Raw genomic sequence first — 27848 nt, 5'->3', positions numbered from 1 at the left:
AAATTGTTATGATATGTTATAGAAAAGATAGCTTACCTACTAGAGATTTGAATAAGATATAAAAATTAAAAACGAAAACGTGAATACCATGAATTTATTTGAAAATCGCAAGGTGTGATATGGAATTTGTATGAAGTGTAAATGCCTATTTGCCCATTCTCTGTATGGACCATTCCTGTTGACACAGAGGGCAGCGGTTGTTCTGTTTCACCCACAGAGACATGCAGCAAAAATGGAAGCTGTGGTTGCACTCCCCCCACACCACGACACAGTCCTGCTTCCCGTATGAGTCCTTCTTGCTCTCTCCTTGACAACGCAAACAAGCATCTGGAACAAAAAACAAATAAAATTATAAAGGTTCGTTTTATTCTTTCGTAAATTTTCCCTGTCAACCACTGTGGAAAATATTATAATGATTTTATTACAAATATTTTGATAATGTAACTATGGGAGATCAATCAAGAAAGTCACGTATGAAAGGTGATTAAACGTTTCCGTTCGTAAAGTTTCCATATCCTAAGTAATGGTGGCGTGTGGTAATGATAACATTTTATGATCGCATTAGCACATCACTTAACATCCAATCAAATTAGAAAACATGGAATCATTGCTGACATAATGAGGGGAGTAAAATTATCATTGCTAATCATGGTCCGACGCCACTACGCAGCATTCTTAAAGTTGCTGTAATATAATAGCAATAATGTTGTTTATTTCATAAAAGCGCCATTAAATTATAATTTCATTTTTAAACATTATTATTTTCATAATTATCTGCGTTGTTTTTGTTGTGTAATAGAGCTAATGAATAATACAATAAGTATACCTATACTATAAATTACTTCAATAATTGTCCATTTAACGCTAGTTAACAGCAAGTAATGTGGTATAATTTAAGTTATGTTATTTACACAGTATTTCGTCTTGGATTTATCCAGAAATATGTCTCATATATCATTGTAGGTAATTGAAGAAAATATTCTGTTTATGGCTAATGATAAACTTGACCCAGAGCAGCTAAATCAATAAGGGTGATGGCCTTCGAAGCCTTAGCAATTTGCTAAACATTACGAGGTAAGGTGTTTTTTGTTATGTGGGTATCATTACCTTTTATAAGAAGAGCGTTTAAATGAATAACTATTGAGTCAACACATTCTACGGTTATGAGAATATTTGCATTGCTCTTACAAATCACTTTTAACTAATTGACGAATGTTAAACAAGCCGTCGTCGCTTTCTATTTCATGATCAACCTCCTTCAATTAAACAAGTTGGGAGTTAGAAAAGTTTAAAAACATATTCTATGAAATGTGAATATTAATGTGACATTGCCGGATGCTTGTCACGCCGTCGCCGTGACCTACCAAGTCGGTACCAATTCACGCCTGGGGCATTTCGCTATTTTTTATTTAACATGTGATTGAACTAAACATTTAAATTAACATTTGAAAATAACTAGCCATAATACTGAACGCTTTGTAATCAATATCAGATTATAATTTATGCGGAACATATTATGCATAATACCGATATATTTTTTGTTGATTAATAGTATAAAAAAAATATTTTTAAACTTCTTATAATTCCTGAAAAACTGCAACTGTTGCTACGGCGATACGGCGAATCGGAAACTATAAAAAATTAACGATGGTTTCAAAATTAGTATGGAAAATGCCTGGAATTAGTTGATTGCCGCTGAAAATAGAGTGAACCAGATTCTAGTCGGAAATGCGCCGAATCGCGACGAATTCGATTACAACTTATAGTTATGTTAGTCTCTTGGATTAGTTTATCAAAAAGTGGAAATATAAATATAATTTACCATAAAAGGTTTAAGTAAAATATAGCACATCACAACTTGATCTGCTTAGATTCTTAGAATATTTCCAGAAAATAAACTCTTTCCTCGTTCCGATAACAATTTAAAGTTTACCCTTTTAAATTGCGATACATTTAGTTGTGTTGTTAACTAAATTTGCTTCGCAAATTGACTGCATTAGCAAAAAATAAATTATGGTATTATAGTAGTATTTACGTGAAAGAATTACAAACCCCACAAACTTTTGCATTTATAATATTAGTAGGATAGGACTAGATAGTAGGATAGGATGTTGTCATATAATTTCTCTCATTGGAGGTCCGTGTTCCTGTAGTGGGAACATATATGGGCTGATGATGATGATGGTGAATCATAATGAGGATTATTTAATTCAAACCACGAATTCAAAATTTACATACATCACGTAATTTTTGGAGCTGACCTAACTTTACGGGCGTGCATGTTATACGTCTTATACCACTATTTAACGACAAGCAGAATAAAAGCCTTGGCCTTCACGCTTCCTAGATATGAGACGAGATATAATTTGTCGCAAAATACTCAGTATAGCAAACAGTATAATTGTGCAAATACACAAAGCCAAGTAATGGCGTCATTCCTTCCAGCACAACATTTACTATGTCAATACCAAGAAAATATACATCCAATCATATACCATATGCACATGTATATGAAATTTATATGGAGAGTGAAAAACTTCAAAATAAGTCAGGTTTGGTAGTTCAAGTGTTTTTCTTTTCCTCATATATTTTGTAAACAGTAAATTGGAAAGCTTTTGTCACTTGTTTAAATTGTCTTATTTTATGTATTTATTAAAGTGTGCAAATATTACATATTGCTTAATAAGTTTTGTGCCATAATATGTAAATATCCGTGTGGGAACTCATGTAGTTTTCGAACATCACTTTTGTTGATCATGCGTTTAAAAGATTGTACTTATTTAATAATTAAAGATTTAGTGTTAGATAAAAAAGAACGTGTGTTCCGAGCACACGTGTCAGAAGTGAAACTTCTTTGGCAAGGTTCAAAGATACCAAAATGATCGCCTTGTTCCATGACGTGACGTTATTGCCCTGACGCGAACTTGAAATTTTACTCTCAAGGCGCGTAAAGAAGTTTCACTTCAAAATGTTCCTATAGGTATGCATTAATAAAAAGTAAAGAAGAGTTTATGGTTTTAGTATAAAATAAACAATACACAACAATACATTTACATCATGACGGAATATTACAGCATCGTAAATGAATGAGCCGAAATTCAGGTCGATTTGCATCTAGACTGTTCCTTGGCTGGAGTTGTGCCCTAGATATATTATCCAAAAGCGTGCGAGGTGATTGATCTTCTGACGTATATTTATGGAATAACTATAACCACTTAGAATGACATGTCCTCGCTTTGCTTCATATTAAAAAAAAAACAGAGACAATACGAGTTAGAGTACTGAAAAGGATGTTTAATTTAAATAATACATATTTATAATTATTCATTTTTATAAAAGGTATAACCTTTTTCACTTTCCTAAAATCATATGTACCTAGATATCAATTTTCTGATGCATTCATACAGAAGAACAAAAAATTAATGTTGGTAAAAATTCAATGGGGGTATAATTAAACATTAACAGTAAATAATAGAGCAGTTCGTATATTCATCCTAAAATGTGATGGAAATAGGAAAAAACCCGTACAAAATAATGTACCCGAGCGTATATTGATTCAAGGATATATAGAAAGTATGGTTACCTACTAGTATAAGCAAACATAGCAATCTGTGTTAAGTGTTAGTGAAAAGACAAATGGAAATACTCCATTATTACCTTACAAAATAATGTTTCAACGGGAGAGCTGGTTTCAATAACCAGCTTGTTCGGGAAATTTCTAGGCATCTAATTTTTTTCAGAAAAACTGATATTACCTACGTCATAGAATTACCCGAAAAAAACCAAAGATTATTAAATACAGTTAAATGTAGTTACAACGTGTAATTCGCCGTTAAGACGCATATAACTTCTTCGAGCTACTGGACTGCTAATATGAGATCCGATGAGCGTGTATCACGACTCACGACCCACCACTGTCGGCGACATCGGCGCCGGCGATACTAAGATATGCACCTGGATGGCTTTGCGGCCAATTTGTACGTTTGATCATGATCTCAGGCGCCAGAATTGCCATAATGATACCACCTTTCCAGAGAACACGTAATTAAGCTTTTAGATCTATGAATATAAAGTATGTGATAGTGACTGAAGTGATATAAATGTTCAAAGTAGGTGGTGAGTGGTGACGTTAATGAAACCACAAGTATTAGCCGTCACACAATATTTGAAGTGTTTTATTAGATAAATATGCACAAAACATTTTTAAACTAACCAATATTTACCATATAGGTACCATTAGTGCACTTGTACGCACACTACAAAAGCCCGAATAAATAATTAAGAGTACCGAGTATTGATTAACAGTTAACACATACACAATATCGCATTCGTATAAATACGATGTTTGAATGTGTTGTATTACTGTATAAATGATTGTGTGCGTGTGTAATGATTGTGTACCCGTACTACATTTGTATTTGTTAAGTTCCCCAGTTGTGCTGAACCTTTGCTGAAAATATATACAAGGTCGTTATACGATTATGATTCATACGAGGACAATGTTTTACCCACGTATACGTCATAATCAATATTCGCTTTAGATTTTCAGCATAATGGTATAAGGCGTAATGGAATTTTTTTTAAATGGAAAATCCGTGGACGTTCATAAGTGGGACTGTAATTTTTTGATGGTTTAGAGCGATTAAAAAAAATTTAAGCCTTTTTTATAAATTAGAGAAAAATTTCATGGTGTAAAAAAGGCCTACTTGCCTTATGTAACATCCTTATTTATTAGTTTTGTGTACAATATACTTACTGTTCATTAATAATTATTCACTATCAATGGTTTGCTACATCTGATTTGTTTCAATAACAATAATAATTTGTTACAAGACGCACCTACGTCTCTTTCAGGTTTTTTTCCATCGTATCTATTTTGTAGAATTTATAAATATAGAAAATATTTTCATATTATATAAATACTATATAAAATACTAGGTTTCCTCCTGCGGCTTCGCCCGCGCAGTCAAAGAAAAACCCGCATAGTTCCCGTTCCCGTGGGATTTCCGGGATTGCGTCATTTTCCCGGGATAAAAAGTAGCCTATGTCCTTTCTCGGGTATCAAAATATCTCCATACCAAATTTCATGAAAATTGGTTCAGTAGTTTAGGCGAGATTGAGTAACAGACAGACAGACAGAGTTACTTTCGCATTTATAATATTAAGTATGGATAAATCACTTGACATTGTGAATTTTTATAAATAAGGAAGGATATGAATTCAAAATAAAAAAATGCATGCGCTCTACAAAATGGTTCTCCCTTGTTTTGACAAAAAATATACAATACACTTCATTATTTTGTGGTGTGTCATATAAGAATGAATAAAAAACGGAGTTATTATAGAAATCTCATAGTATCTTGCGTTTACTGCTATAAGAAGTCTGAAAAAGTATTTATAAAGATTTTATGTAACTTTTACATTATACTTTATTTCTTTTACATTATACGGACCTTAGGTCCGTTGAAATATAATGTAAAAGTTACAAATATACGGAAATAATTGAAAAGCGTTTGAAGGAAACTGAAGGAGAATATATTTTTTCAGCATAATAAAGCATTGGATAAAAATGTACATATGAACTACATACCTGATACTACCGCTCTACATTTTATAAGTCTCTTGGATTTTTGGTTCAACATTTACATTTTTATGTAAATTTTTACAATCGAGACTTCATTTCTTTTATTTGATCAGTGCTAAATGTTTAAATGGAAATGAGTATTCGATCATAACCTATCATTTATTACGTTTCATAGAGAGGAGTAAATGACGAAGATGGAAAAAAAGAGATTGTGCATAACAGAGTCGAGGATAAACTAACAAGATAAAACGCAGATCTTTTAACAAAAAGTACAAAAAATGTGTATGTTATACACGTTGCAACTTGCATACCAACATATTAGAGAAGACATGCAGGCAAACTGCAGCCCGTATTGGTTGATTAAAGTGTTGCATGCACAATTAATCTGTATTGACTTTAAAAATTTTCTTTAAATAATCCGATTTATCACTCAAATACGTTGACTTTTAGATAAATTATTGTACAGACAATATAGAATTTATTCATATTCGTTAATGGTATAAAAATGTGTAAACATATTATGTTGTATTTCATAAAAAAAAACTCGCTTTACAAAAGCAATCGTAAAAACAGTGCAAAATTTAAAGATATTGATACAAATCTAATATTGAAAAAAAAATTTGTTCAGCGCAAATGAATACTAAACAGTTTAGTAAATTGAAAAACAATAACATCATACACAAATCTGACAATGACGTGATTTGAATTAAACAAGTTACTTGCTAATTTTCACAAGCACGTGAACCTACGTCGAAACTCTGTCCCCACTTACAAGTTATTAACATATTATTCATAATAAGAGTTCACCAAAATTTACATTGAACGTTAACTGGAATGAGCGGCGCTTGCCTTTGTCTCGGTTTCGTAAATATGTTTTACATAAACGCTTTGACATGCAAAGAATCAGTTACTTAAACATTTTCCAATATATTGTACAGTAAATATCACTTCGATTTTAAACGTAACTTCCTAAATTATTATTGTTAGATTTCCAGTTCCCAGGGGTTTGACACAGGTCCTAAACCTCTCCATATCTCGTATATTTTTAAAATGTATGAGAGCATAAACCAGAAATAGCATCAGCGTTTATGTCGGGGATCCATATTTAGTGCAACGTACAAGAACCTGTCTGAGGCACAGTTTTTACGAACAAAACTAACGTGCTGAATCACGATATATTGCACAGGTATAGAACTAGGGATAACAAGGAACGTTTGAGCTGGTTAGTACAGATTATTTGCTTTTTTAACTATGTATACAGAGTTAGGACTCTTGAATATTTTTATTACAAGTACTTACATATTGAAAAATCTACTAAAACTATCACACGAACTTATTATAGCGTTAATTTTACACGAGTTGGGAGAGCTTATAAATTCATATTTTGTACACATTTAAATTTATGAGTAACTTTTATATTCGATAGCAAATTTCCGTTTATCTTACGATTAAGTCATTACAATATTAAATTAAAGTGTATTTTATGTAAAAACATATTATCTGCAATATTAAAAAGTGTAAAGAAAAAAGTCAATTCAATTATTATAAATAGCCTCATGTCCTGTTCTAAATCAATAGTGATTCTAAGTTCAGTTTAAATTAACAATGGAAAAACTCGTATAACATGACCTCAAGGAGTTCTATAGACGCGTAAGCAAAAAGAGCATCGTAGAGAAAATTACTGAGCATAAAGAAAATATGTATGTACTTTAGTAATGCATTCCGTTGATACTATAAATAAAATAGAATGACTTATTTAAATGAAAGTGTACCGGTATTATTTATTATGGATGAGGAATGAGTAATGGGTGTTGTTTTTGTTTCAGCTGGTGCTATAAAATATTCACTACTTACGTAATATAAGTACCTACAGTAATTTTATTGTATCACATAAACCTTATCACATAACCATTTCTATGGGTAATTCCATATGCACTGAAATTAAAAAATAGATCTTGATTAATGATTATATCCGTTTCTGGAATTTTATCAATATCCAATAGTAATTAAAAAGTCTAATAAAAAGTTACAAAGCCTACTCCTCGAAAAATTACAAACGTGTATACATACATTCATATTTTGTACAAAATTATAAGCATTCATTCACTATTTTCCATGACAATTTGTTAGTTTATTCAACTGATAAATTTTATAAGTAGCAACAAGCAACTGATGTACCTTTTATATGAAAAACTGAACCTAACATCTGTTGCAAAATGTTTATACAGACTGAAGAACCACCACAATAAAAATAATTTGTTAAATTTTTCGCCACGGTACCCTTCTAAAGGACGTGTGAATTTCTATAGAATTTACGGTTACGGTTAAGTTTATCTTATCGCTGCGTTCACGATAATAACATTATATTGTCAATAAAATATTTTCAAGTGTAAAATATATAATTGTGTACGTGTGTATGCACGACGCGTTGAGTGGGGTTCGGCTTCCCTGACCTTCGTCAGTCCTTACGCAACACTGGGCTACCAGACACAAGGACGGATATCGTCTACTGCCAAGTGCCAGACGGCAAACACTCCTCGCATGTGCCACACCTCCCAACCCATTTAAGGGTGGGCTTCAATCAACTGACTTACAAATCACTTGCTCTACATTGCAATATATAATTTACAAATGGAAAAGTTTAAATTGCTATTTTCCGATTGAAAGGAATGAATTTCATTCATTAAAACATTCTCGCCTTATGCATTCAAGGTGTTTCCGAGTTGGTGACTAAATGCTTTTAGCTAAAAGTGGTGATTAAATATTTAAAAAAAGGTTAAGTATTTCTTTATATCGAAATATGTTTTACCTGACATATTCATGCACCACACACACGCTGGTGACTACTTGATGGAATTTATTTTCATATTTCTTCATCTTTTGAATGAAACGTTTAATGTCACAACTTTCCCTCACCTTGATGGAAATTTTTAATCAGTTTTTATCTAAATTAATTGATAAGATAAGACACTCCCGCCTAGGAAAGACATGTATGTGTCACATAAGTATCCGCACAGTGCTATCGTTATATATGTATAGTCTTTTATCAAAGCGTCTCGGAAATAAACCGACAATGACGTACCATGCTAAACAAACGTCCGACACTTTGTTTATTGCTGATTTTAGGACACAAAATATAACACGAGACACCGGTAAACCAATCCACTAATTTGCACAGAAGGATGCAAATAATGTTAGGAAGAAGAATTCTGACTAATCATTGACATAAATGGTAAGTATGATCCACTAAAAGATTGTCCCAATTATCCTATCAGTGAATATAATAACGCGTGCGACAAATGCACCACAAAGAGCTCTTTATTAATATCAACTGCAGCAGACTTTCTTCGGAGGAGGGGCGACCGGCGACCATCAATCCGTGCATTCCATACAAGAACGTTCGAGAACGCTAGCTGGCCCTGCTGGCGCATGGCGCTAGTAATATTCCACTGGCTTTTTGAATTCGACACGTCATGTGTGTTTGTGAATGTATGTATGTCTGTTAAAACGTCTTTGTGTGAATGCGGAGCGTACGGCACGGTTAAGGACCAGCAGAGGCGATCGATGCTCGTTCGGATGATGAATGATGTAACGCACGTTAAAAGAAGCTTTGATATTTATTGCAATACACAAGGCAGGCGATAAACCAATACATAAGATCTCAACGATAAACAAGCAATAATATTTAATTTATTACTGGCCAATAACAGAGTGATATTATTGTTATAATTTTGAAAAACTTACCTAAAAAGTAAAAACCCATTTTGTGAAGTACCTAATCTCTAATTGTATTACTGTGTGAAAGGTCATAAGAACAGAACAACCAGAACGGAATCAAAAAGTGTACCTCTACCATTACTATTTACTACCAATTCAACCATCTCATATTATGAAGATGGAATAAAGCAAATTCAAGTGTCAATACGTTTTGAAAATTAATTGAAAAGAAAAACATATCTTCGTAAACATAAAAATGTGCAATACCGACAATGAATTGTTGAACTCACTTAATAAAAGATGTATAAACAATTTAGAAATATTGCATGTGTCCATCAATTGCAATAAAGATAAATACATTAGTCGAGTCACGCGCGCCTTCAAAATCCTTTCGGTTTCTGGACGTGTCTGACGTATTGCGTGTGACGAAACGTCTCTGTGTGTGTAGAGGCGGGGCTGGCCCACGCCAACTTTCGGCATCTATGCTCTATGACGAATAGGTATATTCTAAAAGTTCAACATGCGCACGTGACGTAGCTCACGCATTGGGTATTTTTAGCCCCATGTGCATTATGAACGACGACAGAATACATGAAATAGCGGGCATTTCATTGAAATATTATGAAAGTTTTCGAACAATTTTCAGTACATTTTCTTCAAACCGGTTTTCCATGTGATTTTAACTGGTGCTTTCATAACAGCATTTTCATAATATGACATAATTCTTTTATATTTTATTGTGTGTCTATATCTCTCCTTATGTTATTCAGGATAATATTTTAATTAAACTACCACTACACTGATGGAATCACAAGACCAAAAATATTTTTTTATCCCAGAAATATGAAGGGCACTATCGCAGTATTTTCAGTCACAGTATATCGCGATATTCGAAAATCCTGAAGTTCAATACGACCTAACGGCTAACACGCGAGTGGAAAGTTAGTCGAACATAAATTAATAAAAATTGCGGTTGCCAAAATTTTCCTTGAAGGCCATTAAATGACGTAATGGTAAGTAATAAAACTACACACACCATTGCAGGCGTATTAAATATTACTATAGTAGAGCCATTTTATTAGGCAACATTTGACAGTTCAACAAAATTCAACAATGTAACCTAGTAACGACGACATAGAATAACATGATATTTCGTTTTGTTAGAACTGCACATTTGCTTAACTTTTTTCAATTACGATTACATATTTATAATAATAATGACCGATACAAGTAATTTTAGGATTTGATTTTACTGATAAACCATTCTTAACATAATAAACAATTTCTGATTTAAAGAACTGACGTCGCTACAATTTTATGTCAATAAATCTTTTTTCTTTTTAAATACCAGAGACGTTACTCTAAAAATCGAAATCTGACATCTAGAATCGAATGCATTGATTACTTGGGAATAAAAATCATCATAAATTATTGACATGTGTTTCAAGTTCGATTGACAAATGTTTCAAGTCCGTATCGATTAATTCACTTTAATCGATGTTTTTAAGCAGGTTACCACCCTATGAAGATAAAATTGATAGACGTCAAATGTTGCCTATTAAATTGGCTCGACAATAGATATATTGTTCCAAATAAGAAAACATAAAGATTTTAATCTCTCAGTCTGTGTCTCTTGATTGCTCAGCTGAATAGCGGCGCATAACAAGATTGGCCTATCATTCCATCAAAGCAATTGAGTATTGCACGCATAAAGTTTAACAACACAGATCTCGTAAGCATATTCATGCATACGTCGCATACATATAATCGTAAATCACTTCTAAAAATTGAATTTAGACGAAAAAAAGATAAACAGAAAATACTTTGTATTAGTTACATATACTTTACACGTTACATCGAATACATTTTCAGTCACAGTAATTATGTATTTGCAATACGTTTTAATGGCAAACGAATGTCGCAAAACCGCATGGGTATTTAATAAAGCAAATATTATTATTATTACAATCATCAATAGCAGGAACAGACACATATGTATATCCTTGAAGTCACGTATTTCGTAAAACATGACTCAATAAAAAAGGGTGTGTCTCGTCGATCGTAGATATAATCCATACTAATATTATAAATATATTTTGATACCCGAGAAAGGACATAGGCTACTTTTTACCCCGGGGCATAGGATTGGTTTTATCCCGGAAAACCCACGGGAACGGGAACTATGCGGGTTTTTCTTTGACTGCGCGGGCGAAGCCACGGGTGGAAAGTTAGTAATACATAATTATAATTGATACAAGTAAATGATGACCATTCGAATGTTACTACCTTATTTTTTATATGAATATTGAATTTAGATAAGTGCCACAAAATAAATCTCTAAGTAAAGAAACAATTGAATGTTACTTGAATAATATACAATTTGTTTTATCGTCATTCCATTTAAAATTTTAATTTACTCATGAAATGTAATTAGACGGAAAATAACGAGGAAAGTATGTAAACTATGTGCACTTTTTTTCAATTTTCATGCAAATTAAAGCAGAATATTCAAATATTGTTTCTACTTTACGTATTTGTTTGGAAATTGGCGTAATAGGTACCTAATAGATAAGATAATATCTATATAATGTTGCGCATAAATACAAGAGAAATGTTTAACAAAAAAAAATTTTTGTAAGTTGTAACGTTTACTTCCAAAACTTAAATTTATATTGGTAACTGGCGGTGAAACTGTAATTAACTAACGTGTAACTCAAGGTAAACGACGAAAAAGGCAAATTATTTCATGAACACAAAACTAATTAATACTTAACTGTTGTTTAAAAAAAATGAATAAGTAATTAAAATATATCGCATAGTATGTAATAAATGTACTTAACCTTTATCCTTTTTTAGAATTCTCTAGACTCTTAATAATGAAATGCATATAATTGAATATCCATTTAACGTAAGTAAATAAATTGTTACATGTTTATTTATTTTAAAGGTATATATCTAAACAATAATATGAGTTAACCCGTATGTAAAAAACACCATTATTAGTAGGTATAAAAAATAAGAAGTTACCGTATCCGTAATATAGAAAACTTCTATAACATATTATTTTAAGGAGCTCTTATTTTCTTTCAGGTTTCAGAATTAATAAATCAACTACATACCTATTTCATTTCGTCAAGAAATTAGTACGGCTCTCCAAGGTTATATATAATGACGCGGGTTGAAGGTCTCGATTTTAATACTTATAAAAATAAAGTTTATAAAAAGTACATAAGAGATTTATTTTTATTTTTTACCCTGCATATTTTATAAATTTATTTTAAATCAATAAATATATTTTATTTTTGAATTATTACAATTATTTCAGGTACTTAACAAACAATAAATTTGTACAGACCCATAGAATATTTGTTCGGTTCATATGTTGTATGCTTGATTTTTGTGTTCCACTTACGACTTTATCATAAGTTACGTATAAAGTAGGTAATTTAATATTAAATACTTTTAATATTAAATTACCTAAAATAATTTACATATTTTCCCTGTAAGGATAAATATGACTAACATTTTTAACAAATTAAGGTAAATCCCTATCATAACTTCCCGTACCAAGAACTAAAAGAATTTTATAATCACTAAGCATAAATAACCATTTGAATCTAAACAATTTCTACGAAATACCAATATTTCTTTTTTATTCGGAAAATCTGCACCGCATTTTAATTTCTACTAACATTACGCAATGACTCTAATTTTGTTATTCAAATATTATGTCAAAAAATATTAATTTTACCTTAAATAATAAATTTGATTCGATGAAAATGTCAGTTTTGTACATGAAAAATTGTAAAACTGTTCACTGGTAACTTGACTATTGAAAATATTGTAGAGAATATCTAATACATTATACAAACATTCGAAGCTAGATTCAGGTGCAGAGTTGATGGAAATCCGTGTGTGTGTGACACACATGAAAAAGTGCACGCTCACAAGTACAGTCGGTGAGTACGCTTACACGGGGGGCGCGGGGGCGAGTGGGAGGGGAGAGGGCGCCGACGCGGAGCTCTACCAACTTCCTATAAAATACTGCGCTGCCATCTGCAAGTTTCAATAGATAACTTGAACTCTGAAGAAATCGGTACGCGCTGCCAACATTTCGTTTGTTGATCATATTTAAAAAATTGAATGTTGTGCACCCTTGCAGGGCTACGGCGCGAAATAGAAAATTTTCTTGAATGAACGTTTTATACGATTGAATTAAACACGTATACTTACATTATTTTCAGTTATAACTGTGTCATTCGAGGTGTAATCGTTTTGCGAACGGACTTGCATTGATAAAGTAAACGACCTTAAAAACTTTTTAAAACTAGTAATAGTGATGTGTATTATTTATTTGTGAAATTCTGGATTCTAAAGACTTATTGAGATTGAAAAAAAATACAGTTATTCATCAAAGACTATATTATCACTTCGACGTTCCTTGACGAAGAAAAGAGTAACCTCCTGAAATCTACTAAGAGAAGACAAGATGAGCTTCAATAAGAATAACCCTAACCCCATGGGGAAGATCATGGGGTACCTCAAACAACTGTCCACCGAAATGGTGAGTAAATATTTACAAATATTTAGTTTAGGCTTATACATTCACATAATGTAGGGACTTTAAAAATATTCTTGAAATTCAGGACTGATCTGATCGCGAAAATTCTGTTTCATTCAGAAAGCTCTGGAAAGTTATTTTACGGCGCAGACTGCCGGCTCGGACAAGCGGTCGATTTCCGAACCGTTGCTAAGCAACGGCTATAATATATGAAGCTTCAAAGCTCTTACAAACAAACAAATAGGAAATAACTAAGGGAATTAATATCAACAAGTCTTCAAAAATTTACTGACCTAATTTAAATGTAAAAACTAAAAAAGAAATGTAAAAGAAAAATAAATTTTCATTAATCATGTTTGTGCATGTGAATAGTTTCTAAAACAGACAATTTGCATAATTTTATTGACTTGATAGAAAAATATGACATAAGAGCACAATCACGCTCTACCTGACCGGCCTTGCAATGTCAGCGAGTTGTACGCAACAGGCGACTGAAATGCAAAAAAAAAACGAGCTAGTTTAGCAACTCTGCATTGAAAGCGATAATTTGATAGGATGATATTTAAATTTATGTAAATCTCGAAATGAAACCTTATTAACCATTGAGTATTTCCGCATACAATTTACGATTGGCTAAAACACGAATAAAAAATTGCACCAGTGGCGCTACACCGCATGGAAACTTATGCCGACCGGCGCGGGCGATAACAATTATTAACGAGCGAAAGTGTTTGCACTTAACTGAGAACGTGCTTCGCTACAATTCCTATAGATGGCACTATTTAAAATTATGGTCAGTAATCAATTTTGATAACGGATACATTTTAATCAGGAATCAGTGACACGTGCTAACCCATTTTAAAATATATAAATAAATAATTAGGTTTGGATTTATTAACGATTTCATTTGAATTAAAGATTCGACATACCATAGTATTTATTGCTCAATCGTTTAATATGTAAGTATCAAAAATTTAATCGCCTTGACCTACCATTAACGAAAAACATAGGTAAACAAACTTGACCCATAATTTATGCGAATCTATGATGTAACAACCATAATGAATAAGTCACTATTTCATTGAGGTAGGGACTCGGTTATGGTCAAGGAGTAAAATGTATAATCGTCAAACTTTGTTCAACAATTTGTTTAACATTAATTAATTACTTTTAGAAATATGACACTAATAAAAGGTACTTTTTTTTAATTGCTGACATCATCAACTTACGGAAAAGTAATAATTGTTGTATATTGTATATTGTATTGTAATTCATATCAGTTCTGGAAGACCCGTGAAGTCATTAACTTGTATTATTATTTGTTTATATAAGTCTTATTTACACATGTTTCCTCCACGTGATTTCAATATGTTAGGAGGTCCAAATATTTGACATAATTAATATTTAGACAAAATATAGGTTACAAAATATTTGTTGGTCAAATCCAGAGAAACCTGTTTGAACGTAAAAATAACAAAAAAATAGGGTAATTATGTCGGTGAAGAACACATGACATTTGAAGGTACAATGTCAACAAACAGTGTTCATTGACGTCGATTTCTCATTTCATTATATATACAAAAATGGATGAAATTTAAAGCTGAGAAAAATTACAATACATTTCTTAATGAAGAATCTAAGGTAATAGCAAGATAAAGGGCTATATAAATATTACATACCTATTATTAGAATTGAAATACAATGAATTATAGAAGAATATCAAACTGAAATCGCACGTTTACATTTTTTTTTATATTCAAAAAATATAAAAATAATTATATTTTTAAATTGTGTGCTCGGTAAAGACGTTGTTTACACTAAATATTTTATAAACACCATTATACGTGTTTGACAGTAACAATCCGATAACATCAACAGTCGATTCAATCGGAACCACAAAACGATGTTCATTATTTGCATGTTCTAGGACCGATAAAGTCGTTTTTTCTTTAGTCTTCGTCAAAAGTCTGGTGATTCTATTATGTCTCAGAAAAAAATAAAATTCTTAGGAAGAGGGTCAGGGTGGCCGTTATACACTGAAAGGTTATCAGTTGCATGCTGAGACCATAGCATCAACACTTAAAGTGGTCAATAAGCAATATTCCCGAATTGACCTCAAAGATCTTAAGTTCAAAACTCTTATCGTCTTGACTGACTACGTACATAAGATAGTGATTGTAATAAATGGGACGTGTTTGCGGATACTGAGGGCAGTATTTGTTGTCTATCAAACCCGTTAAACCTCTCAATTGTAATATTAATTGAAATTCAAATTAAACAAAGGGTAGGAAAAAGAGTAAATTCCTTCGTAATTTATAAAATTAACCCTTTATAAAGTTGGTTTTAATTTTATTTCCTTTCAGGGTGGAAACGAGCCGAGCCGTCGTGGCCAAATCGACGAGGAGCGCTTATATCGTACACGTGGACCAAAGTACGCTCGAGTTCCATCAAAACCCACGCTATCAGCATCTACAACCTGTACATCACTGGCCACATCTTGCGGATCCCAGGGAACCCTTGCTCCTAACTACGCTGCCATCCCAGAAAACGTTTCGACGGAGAGCAGCAGCGAAGACGAGCAAGATTCGTTTGAAAAAACTCGTCGCCATTTTCAACAGCTTCGTCAAATAAGTTTAGGCAACGAATTTAAGTACAAAATGGAAATGGAAATTAAAAGTGCAAAGGAAGAAAATTTGCGCAATTCAGTGCCATATGTGAAACAACTAAGCACGGATGGGAATAAAGTTACTGATTATGCAATAAATGGAGACGGACCACAGTTTGGAGCAGCTACTCAACGCCTGTATCTTTGGACACAGGTTTGTAACTTTTCCAATACTCATTGTTGTTCATAGAAAAAGTCAGGTATATATAAGTTGTTCATAGTTGGCCATAGAAAAAGTCAGGTAAGATATAATAAGTTAAAAATATTTTTCACTTGTTTCTCGAAGCTCTGTTCCGTTGTAAATTTCAACTATTAATTAAGCACAGACGATAAAAACGCAATAAAAATTGTGCATATTGTGTGCGACTAATTTTTTAATCAGTTACAAACAATTCTTTCGAAGTTCTATTTCATTCTCGACGATGAAATTGTGTTTATCGAAATACCATTTATATTTGTACAAACGCGTAGTAAGTAAATATAATATATCAGGCAAGTAAAAAACATAAACACATAATAAACAATATACTAAGTAACCTCTTCCGAAAAAAAATATATCGTTTTTTATACAGTATTTTTTCAGTAGCAATTGTTGACGACAATACGTGTTATTTTAAATCTAACTCTCTCGCTCTTTCGTTTATCTGATTAAATGGCCTAATTAAAATTTACTAGAATTACTATTTCTTCGAATTGAAGGAATATTTTTATGACGTCAGCCCCTCAGTTACTTTACTTTGCAATAAAGCTAGAAAGTAGTCCGACGCTAAGTATATTTGTTTACTGAAAGGCAAACCATAAAATACTCATGAACTTCAGAAAAGCTCACGATATTACATAGACAAACATAGATAAAAAACTGTGCAACGCCCACGAAAGCTCAGAATTTTTCAAGCAAGGATGAAGAGTTGACGCTTTTTAGATATTTTAAATTCTTACGAATATGCATATAAAATTTCAGGTTAATTCTATATAAGTGTATATCATCCAAGTGATATAAATGCTAACATACTTTATTTTATTTACAGTTATTTGCTGCATTGGCTGTTTCAATGGGATCCTTGATTGTTGGTTTTTCATCCGGTTATACCTCTCCCGCTTTGCCGAGCATGAACCAAACTCTTCATATGACTAATGAAGAGGTAAATATGAAATTGAATAACTTTAAAAGTGTAATAAAGCTAAAAAAATGAAGTTCATAGCTAATATAACATTTTTTATTGTTACAGAACAGCTGGGTGGGAGGCTTGATGCCTTTAGCAGCATTACTTGGCGGTATATTGGGCGGCCCGTTAATAGAATATCTAGGAAGAAAACGGACAATCATCTGCACTGCAATTCCTTTCTTCATAGGATGGATGTTAATTGCTAATGCAGCAAATGTAATGATGGTCTTTGCTGGCCGCGCATTTTGTGGCATATGCGTTGGTGTCGGAAGTCTTGCGTTTCCAGTATACCTCGGAGAAACAGTACAACCTGAAGTAAGAGGCACTCTCGGACTACTGCCAACTGCATTTGGTAATACGGGTATCCTACTTGCTTTCTTCGTCGGCACATACTTCAACTGGTCTCATCTAGCATTCTTTGGAGCGGCCCTACCGGTGCCATTCTTTTTACTTATGATTGCTACACCTGAAACTCCTCGCTGGTATTTATCAAAAGGACGAGCTGAAGATGCTAAGAAAGCTTTGCAATGGCTACGCGGAAAAAACACTAACATTGATAAAGAATTAAGAGACCTCACACTATCACAAGTAGAATCAGACCGCAAAGGAGGAAATGCTTTCGGCCAGTTGTTCACAAGAAAATATATGCCAGCGGTTCTTATTTCTTTGGGTCTTATGTTGTTCCAACAATTAAGTGGTATCAATGCTGTTATATTCTATGCTTCCACAATATTTAAAATGGCTGGAAGCACAGTGGATGAAAATGTATGTAGTATTATTATTGGGGTTGTAAACTTTGTATCTACTTTTATTGCAACCGCAATCATTGATCGTCTAGGAAGGAAAATGTTGTTATATATTTCGTCAGTAGCAATGATCTTTACTTTGGTAGCTCTTGGAGCATACTTTTATGTAAGAGACGTAGGAACTGACGTCAGCGCATACGGATGGTTACCACTGGCTTGTCTTGTAATATATGTTCTGGGATTCTCGATCGGCTTTGGACCTATTCCTTGGCTAATGTTGGGTGAAATTTTACCATCAAAAATCCGTGGTACCGCCGCATCGATGGCGACAGGTTTCAACTGGACGTGTACATTCATTGTCACAAAAACATTCCACAATATTATTGCAGTTATAAACATGTATGGTACCGTTTGGTTATTTGCCGTTTTGTGTATAGTTGGGCTATTCTTTGTTATATTTTTCGTACCCGAGACGAGGGGTAAAAGTTTAGAAGAAATTGAAAAGAAATTAACCGGGGGTTCAAGGCGAGTTCGTAATATTAATGGTAATAAACAGATGCAGCACGCGTAAATACAAGGGAGATTTAGCAACGTAATTGTGGAGTTAAACACATTCCAGGCCATTCCGGCACTGTATTTTTGTGAAATGATGTGCATGCTGTGTTATGTAGGTATAATCGGGAGGGGAATCTGCAAAATGCTCAGGAGTAACATTACTCAATGTGTTTGCCGATGCGTATGAAGACTGATTTGGATTGTATTTAAAGAATCATTTAGTGTGTAAATATAGTCAACATTAGCTATAGTAGTTAAATAGTTCCTTTATATTTAATGATCTAGCTAACGAAAATTTGGTTTTCTCATCTCAAGAATTAAGTGTGTAAGTGAATTCAATATAAATAAATTAGCCCAGTACATTTCATAAGGTACAAAATAACAATATTGTATAACGAAATATTAAGTTAATCTCTAGATTAATAAAGATCTGTAATAAAGGCATTACTCTAATCATGACAAATTAGATTTTTAACCAAATTACTTATGTATAAAATATAAATATTAATTAATTGTAGTTTAGTTTGCACTCTATGGTTCCTTCGTAGAACGATAGAAATAATCTTATACATATTATAATGACTCCGTATATTACAGAGGCAATATTTATTTGTTATTTTTATTAAAAAAATATTTGATATAAATGTATTTTTTGTTTTATTTTCTATGAAACAATCCCTACACTAATCAATACAATATGAACGTTATTATATAATTAGGAAAATAATAATCCAGAAAAGAGCGCAAAGCTCTTTTCGAAGAATGGCTATCTTAGTTTTTTCATGTAATAGTTACTAGAATATATGTCCCAATATGTCTTACCAGCCAGCCAGCCAGACAATTTTAATTTTTGTACATTTAATACTGAAAATTAATAACCAATACATATTATAAATTATAATAAAATGAAAATAGCATTTAAGGTTACCTTGTATATTTAATTGTTGCTGAAATTAAAATAATGTAATAGAAATGAAACATTAAGAATAGAAAATATATTTTAAGTACCTACTTATACCAAAAAAGTACAAGTCGTCATTCAGCAAGATGGTCAGAAAATGTACAATTTACATTGATAAAAAAATAGATAATAGATAAAAAAGCCAGCACCAAGCCGGTAAAAATGTGTAGGCAATTGAAATTTATTTAAGGAACTCATTTGAAAACAGGATATTACAATAAGAATATGATTTGTCACATAAACGTGTAATTAACCATACTAAAATATAATTCGTCTATTAGTACGCAGTATAGATATATTGTTTTTATCATTCAGTATGCATATATTACTGCCAGGTAAATATCCTCGAAATTGATTTGCAAATAAACATGTAGATTGTAGCCTCTAAATAGACAATTATAACAAATTGTCTGTTTTTCGTATAAAATATCTTTGGTATCATGAATTTTTATACCTAATTAAGTCATTTGAATGCTTCAATGAAATATCCCATGTTTTATTTAATTAAAAACTAAATTTATGCATTACATTGAAGATATCACTTTAATGTCTATTTCCTGTTACGGTTCGTCTTTGTATTTTTCATTGTCTATTTTTTCTTAATACATATAAAAAAAAGTGTTGGTGTATTCACTATTCGGTAGTCACAGTAAAGTTGAGTGTCAATAGAATCAAGTAGGGAGACTCCCCGTTTAAAGTATTATTATTATTTCAAGAAAATATATTATTTAAAAGTACAACCACAGTATAACAATATTTCCTAAATACTGTGGTACCTACAACCGCTTGCGAGTACCTAATAATTATTTGGAAATACGATGTGAAAAGTTCCATGACAGTAGACCTACGATTGCATCCATAAACCTTTGTTTACGAGAAGTTTATTTACCGATTGCTAACAACACATGTCTTTTAATCGAAGTCTATACAACTGCGTAAATTCATTGTACATAAACGTTCTCAATAAAAATATCAAAGGAATTAAATTTGCTTCTGGTGGTGATTATCAATGCATTATTTATTATATTTGGATCATTTAAATTATAATTCGAAGGAATTGCAATTTAACACAATTTAAATTTATGTATTGAATGAAAAATAATTTTCTTCAAAGATTAACAATAACATTTGTTTAAAACCACATTTAAAACGTACAGATATCGATATCTTTAAACCTATCACGCCATCTATCGAATATGTCATAAAACTAACTTTGAATTTATGTAATCGATAGTGTAGAGTCCAAATCTAAGGTCCAAATGTTTATAATATTGTCATAATATTTTTTCCTAGGAATGGAACAATTAGAATTAATACTTCTATTGAATTTATTTTCGACTTTATTCTGTAATGTATTCCCAATAGGTACAAACGTTTACATTATACAAACCTAAAGTTTAGTGCAGCTTTTAGTAATTAGATTATTAAACCAAAAATTACTCAAATTCCTTATTCCAGATGCGCTCCAATATATTTTACGGAAATTAAAACTATGTTAAAAACATATTTGAACCATATTATATTAAATTTATATATACTTAAGGATCGCATATTAACAGGAAAATTAATATTTTGTACACAGATTTACCGGTCCGAATTGCTCGTTACGCGATTCAGTTGTTGTCTGAAATATAATAGGCATAATAATATGCGTGCGTAATACTAACATAACAGCTGTTTATTTAAACTAGATACAAATAAATTAGGCATTAATAATTATTTATTAGACATCGTTTGTCTTGTCAGTACTGTGAACAAAAGGATCTATTACAAATTTTCGTATCTACGTATTTATGCTTTATTTGAGAATGTTCCGCTTAAATTTTCATATTATCTCTTCAATGAAAGAGGAGCACAATAATATTTCAAATAAGTTTTCTTTAAACTATCATCTATCAATGCTATTCACACAATTATTACCTATAGCTAGTAGATTTACGAAAAGAATATACATAAAAGGTTAAATGTAGGTCTGATGACGTAAACTGTGATGATGAATGTCCATTTCATTTTACTAGGGCCAAATCTATACATTATTTTCTTTTATATATCTATATATAAATATACAAATTACATAGTATGAAACTATATTTCAAATATATAAGGTTATCAGTTATCACTTATCACTTTTCAATGATTGTTTTCCTGCTGCATGCGGTTTATTTTTTATAATTACTCAATTTGAAACTCCTTCTTGCTATCGAACATTATTGTAAGTATGGTACTATGTATATCGATGTCAACGCACCCATTGATTCCTTCTATGTCTAGGTAGCCGTATAAGTTAAATTGGATGATATAATATAGTATTTAAGAGCTAACACCTAATTTGCAGGTGTTTATTAAATATGTTCTGTACAAACTGAACGGTAACTGCAAGAACAGCTGATAGACTCGTCTCGATTCGGTCTAAATTATAGATCGTACAAGGCTTCTAAATCTTAATTAATACAAATAAATCTACAAGGAGACCTAAGCTAAAATTTTGAATAACAAATACGAGAAACGATGTTTTGATTCCACAACCTCGAAAGCCAATCAGTTTTGTCAATCAATTTGCGTTCATATAAATCCCGACGACCGCTCTGAGACAAGCTCATTTCTTCAGTCGTTCAGGCTTCACCCACACAGCGTCAGTTATTAGTGTACAAGTGACGAAACATAGTGTTGTGCTTTATATGAACTGCGGATTTGATATTAGCAAAAATGAAGATTTTAATGCGAGCCGATACTCATTATAGTATCACAGTGAATGGAAATGATTATGAAAAGGCCAAATATACATTCTCTCAGGTCTGTTACATTTAATTGAAATGTTTGAGTATTAATGTACTTAATAAAATATTAAATAAGTAATATTTTAAGTAAAATTTTACTTTGCCTGATTTGAATTTTATTAAAGGAAGATTAGTTTATTGTGTATTAACTCAATTTATTCTACTCGTTACATTTACTAAATGTAACTATTATAATATTCATTTTGGATCCGGAAATATTAAAGTAGACAACCACTACATACACTACACTAGACATTTTAAACGCAGAGAATATGCAGAATTTCTACCGAAATCTAAGCTTTCATATAAAATTATGTATAATATATTACACAGTTTACATACTGTGATTTACTTCGAGACTAAGTGGATACAATCATAGTCGATGATTGCTTAAATTGACCACAGGCGTTTTGCTTGCGCTTCGTTGGCATAAACTTTAAATAACAACGGCAACTATTAAACACAAGCGTAGCTAGAAGATAATTATTTTCTTAGATTCAATGCATTCTTCTGATAATAACAAAAAAATATGTACAAAATTGCCTTGAAAAACTCATTCAAAATGTCTTATAAATGATAACAATTCATTCCAATTAAGAAAAAAATATTATGAATGGCTAATTAACTGTGAAAACGAACCATTGTTTATAATCAAATTAAAAATACCATTTCGCTAAATTCTTTACTAGGCATAAATACATTGGTGATTAATAGAAATAGAACTTTACAATATAATATTATATAGGAAGGTACTTAAATATAGGAAGCTTTTTCACTGTTTGATTCAGTATCGTTGTTATTTGTAACACAATTCACGCTACAATCAAAGAATACCTAATAATATTTGATAGCACATAGTTAAATTTAAATTAGAACAATTAGCATCGCACCAAATTCGCACACTTGTACGCGAGATGAGTGGTCATAAAATAAGAATGTCACATTCAGAATCTTCCTATTATGATTGTGTGAAATTAATCATTCGTATTGCTATGAATTGTAATCAAGCCTTATTTTACACTAGTGGTCCGCCCCGTCTTCGCCCGTGGTACATATTTCGCAATAAAAGGTAGCCTATGTCCTTTCTCGGGTATCAAAATATCTCCATACCAAATTTCATACAAATTGGTTCAGTAGTTTAGGCGTGATTGAGTAACAGACAGACAGACAGAGTTACTTTAGAATTTATAATATTAGTATGGATTATCCTATATGTAGTTGATTTTTTTAACAAAACGCTTCATTTTTGGTAGGACGTAACAATATTAGGTAGTTTAAGTTTAACCATCCTACTAAATTATAATAATCTGATGATTTTTATAATTGAGTAGGATGGTTTATAAAAATAGCTTTAACGATCAAAATGAACCTACTTATTAAATACATATATGTATGTAGGTGTCCGTCTGATTAGGGTCATCCCCAATTATTAAACTCATTTTATAAAAAGCACATAAAAATATATAACAGCTTTAAATAACGTTTGATATACCTACTTTTTAGGTTTTAGCCGCTGTGGCTGTATCATTGGGTTCAATGATAGTCGGGTTTTCATCAGCTTATACATCGACAGCGTTAGTTTCAATGCAAAATGATACAAGCATAACAGTCTCAGAAGCTCAGGTACAGTTTGATTGGCTTTATATTGTTAAAAATGAATATTCTCAAAATGCTTACTAAATCCGATTAATTAATTTTTAATTGCTTACAGTCTAGTTGGATTGGAGGACTTATGCCTTTAGCTGCTTTAGCTGGAGGTGTTATCGGAGGACCTCTCGTGGACCTTATAGGACGTCGAAAGACACTTTTGTTCACCGCATTCCCTTTTTTTATTGGATGGATCCTAATCGCCGCTGCAAACGTCGTCCACTTAATACTAGCCGGCCGAGCTATTTGCGGTTTATGTGTTGGCGTCGGATCATTAGCTTTTCCTGTTTATCTAGGAGAAACTATACAACCTGAAGTCAGAGGTACTTTAGGGCTATTCCCTACGGCCATAGGAAACATTGGAATTCTGATTTCTTATATAGCCGGTAGATATTTAGATTGGTCCCAACTGGCTTATTTGGGAGCGTCGCTGGCAATTCCGTTCCTAGCTTTGATGTTACTCATCCCTGAAACACCCCGTTGGTACATTTCACGTGGACGGACTGAGGAAGCTAGAAAAGCGTTACAATGGCTGCGAGGAAAGAATGCCAAAATTGATAACGAAATGCGTGATATAGCTCTATCCGATGCCGAAATTGAAAATGCTTCTTCGGTTAAGGAACTTTTCAATAAAAAATATCTCAAATCAATTTCGATTTCACTTGGCCTTATGGCGTTCCAACAGCTATCTGGGATCAATGCAATAATTTTTTACACTGTTGAAATATTTAAAATGTCTGGTAGTTCAGTGGATCCATATCTATCAACAATTATTGTTGGTGTTGTCAATTTTATATCGACGTTTATATCTACAGCTTTAATCGATAGAGCAGGTCGTAAAATGCTCCTATACATTTCATCTGTATCTATGACGATCACATTGATATTATTAGGTACATTTTTCTATGTGCGCGACGTGCTCAATTTAGATGTGACAGTCGTACTCTGGATACCACTAACATGTTTAATGTTATACTTGCTTGCGTTTTCATTAGCTTTTGGGCCGATACCTTGGTTGATGATGGGTGAGATATTACCCGCAAAAATAAGAGGAGCTGCTGCATCGATTTGCACGGCCTTTAATTGGCTGTGTAGTTTCATAGTAACAACTACATTCCATGACATAAAATCTGCCTTAGGACCGTGGGGTACGTTTTGGCTCTTTGGTTGTATTTGTTTTGTGAGTTTATTCTTTGTTGTATTTTTCGTACCAGAAACCCGGGGTAAAAGTCTTGAACAAATTGAGAATAAGTTGACTGGTCGCAAAACTAGGTCGCGCCGATTGAGTTCGATCGTAAACATTAAACCATTGCCGAGCGGGTGTTGATGTGATTTTAGTTGTGTTTTGAGTGATAATAAAGAGTTTAGGGTCCAAAAAGAATCTGTACCATAAATTAATTATTCTATGTTATTAGAAAAAAAACATTTGCAATTGTTAAGTTGTATTGTAATAAGTTGTATTGTTAAATGTTATGTAAAATTAATGTTATGTCTAAGAGATATTACTTCATGATATGTGTTTAAATGATAATATGGCAAGTTAAGATGTTAAGGTTTATAATACATATTTTTAAAATAAGGATAAGAATAATTTATTGTTTAAGAGACATTATTGTACTTATTTATTGTTATTTATTATAAAAAAAAACTTAAATCTGATTAAATTAAATTATTTTTACAATACTGAGTTTTACTAAGGTCATGTGATAATTCCTACTATTTCCTTGTTTGTCAAAGTCCTACAGCCATGTTTTTACTATTAAATGCATAATAAGAGCACTCATTATCCATTAGCTGATGCATCTTACTAACACAAAGTAATTTACAAATAAATATGAAAGAAAAAGAAATGTAAAACAAAAAAAAAAACATTTTTTTCTATACAAGGACTTAAAAACAAATAAGATTTATGTTGTAAATGGTAGTAAACATCTTAGTCATCAATCAGTATTATTAAAATAACAAAGACCATTACAATCACAATGTTTATACATTAACTTTGAGACAAAGTGAGTAACAAATGAGGCCTTGTGTATTTCAAATAATTCTATATACTTAAATGCAAAAAATATGATAATCATTTAGTTATTAATAAAACTATTTAGCAAGACAGAAGGATCTTCCTATTTGCCGGACAATTAATCATTTATAAGAGCAGACATACATAATATTATTTAGCTACTTCCTTAAAAGATCATTTGTTATTTGCATAATATTTCTGTGTTAGAGTGAGCTTAAGGTCAGGCAATAAATATTTTGCATGTTAATAGTCACATACATGGGTATCAATTGTAGGTATAATATGGTATTTCTCAGCTTTAATTTTAAGTGATTTTCACAACTAACTATATGACAATTTATTACATAGTTTATAAATTCATAGTGCGAGTTAAGGACCAAACTTGACTTAAATGATAGCAACTCTATGGATACTTTCCCAGTAGAATAAAAATAAACCAAATTATAAAAATGTGAATATTGTGACATACGTATTCATCATCATCAGCCCATATAATATATTCCCACTGTTGGGACACGGGCCTCCCATACTTATTGTTATGAGGGAAATCACAAAAACATTTTATGAATTCTGCTGTTCTGGCAAAACTATTTGTTATGTTGTGAATTTGTTGCACTATTGTATGAATCAAAAATAATAGAATGGAATAATAGATATATTAAAAAATTCTATTCAAATTTAACATGATGAATGCTTGATACAACTGTAATATGAAATTACCAAGTACTTTAGATCTCAAGGCCATAAAAGACATATAATTTAGAAACAGAGGCTTTACTCACCCATCACCTGAACTCTGCAAATGGCACAAGTATCGCACTCCACATCCCAGCTCCACATTGCCACAGCATTCCACTTTTTAAGAGTGAACATTTTGTCAGATTTCTGGCAATCATTATCGCCGCGATCACCCGCTTCACAATCTTCCCCGGACATTGTTATAAATTCAATAATATCACAAATTCTGTTTAAAAACTGTTTATGTTTATTTACAAAGCAAGGTATTTCAATTTTCACTTTGATTTGACAATTGACAATTGACATTTGTGATTTGACAAATCGTTTGTCTAAAACAGCTGATGACTAGTTTTTTTAGGTGTGGATACTAGCAAATTTGCTTGCTGGATATACAGAGTGTAATCGTTAAGTGTGCACAGGTGATTATTCCGTAACTATTGCAGATATCAAAAAACTTTATATTGATATCGAAAGCCCTTTACCTAATGAGTAAAATGACAACAATAACTTTTTAAAAATAAAACGGGAAATATCCAAACATTTTACACCAAACATTTAGTATGAGATATGATTATTCCAAACATGTAATATTAAAAATTTTGGTACTTTTTTTGAATTTGTGCTTAAATTACTTCGCAAATTTTAATAAAAATTCATTTAGAAACTATAAATAGAGCTCGATGTGGAATACAATTATGATATTCCAAAACG

At 31.9% G+C, this 27848-nt stretch overlaps 3 protein-coding genes and 1 long non-coding RNA gene across 5 annotated transcripts in view; 2 read left to right on the top strand and 2 right to left on the bottom strand.

Moving 5' to 3' along the window:
• LOC149487730 (uncharacterized) overlaps positions 1–27848 on the bottom strand; it is a 161331-nt gene that overhangs the window by 65933 nt on the left and 67550 nt on the right. The gene's annotated exons all lie outside the window — the stretch shown is intronic.
• Positions 81–27429, bottom strand: Roc2 (Regulator of cullins 2). The gene is made up of 2 exons (XM_089695890.1): positions 27182–27429; positions 81–327 (listed from the first exon to the last, which is right to left on the bottom strand). Exons 1-2 carry the CDS (start codon positions 27333–27335, stop codon positions 146–148), a joined length of 336 nt encoding a protein of 111 aa, XP_089552016.1. The 5' UTR covers positions 27336–27429; the 3' UTR covers positions 81–145.
• Positions 13369–19621, top strand: LOC149487741 (facilitated trehalose transporter Tret1-like). 2 transcript variants are annotated; one of them, XM_089696363.1, is made up of 4 exons: positions 13369–13865; positions 16226–16681; positions 17556–17669; positions 17757–19621. In XM_089696363.1, the coding sequence occupies exons 1-4, from the start codon at positions 13791–13793 to the stop codon at positions 19008–19010; spliced, it is 1899 nt and encodes a 632-aa protein (XP_089552489.1). In that variant the 5' UTR covers positions 13369–13790; the 3' UTR covers positions 19011–19621. The 2 variants fall into 2 exon arrangements, with proteins under 2 accessions (XP_089552489.1, XP_089552491.1); XM_089696365.1 differs by lacking the exon at positions 13369–13865 and adding an exon at positions 16040–16146.
• Positions 22551–25771, top strand: Tret1-2 (Trehalose transporter 1-2). The gene is made up of 3 exons (XM_089696362.1): positions 22551–22748; positions 24236–24355; positions 24444–25771. The coding sequence occupies exons 1-3, from the start codon at positions 22662–22664 to the stop codon at positions 25704–25706; spliced, it is 1470 nt and encodes a 489-aa protein (XP_089552488.1). The 5' UTR covers positions 22551–22661; the 3' UTR covers positions 25707–25771.

This window comes from Colias philodice, chromosome 6 (genome assembly GCF_061535455.1).
Source record: "Colias philodice isolate Cphi_HAF_F1 chromosome 6, ilColPhil1 Martin Lab GWU primary, whole genome shotgun sequence".
Taxonomy (NCBI): Eukaryota; Metazoa; Arthropoda; class Insecta; order Lepidoptera; family Pieridae; genus Colias; species Colias philodice.
The sequence above is the reverse complement of the archived record's forward strand: the minus strand, read 5'-3'. Positions and strand labels throughout refer to the sequence as shown.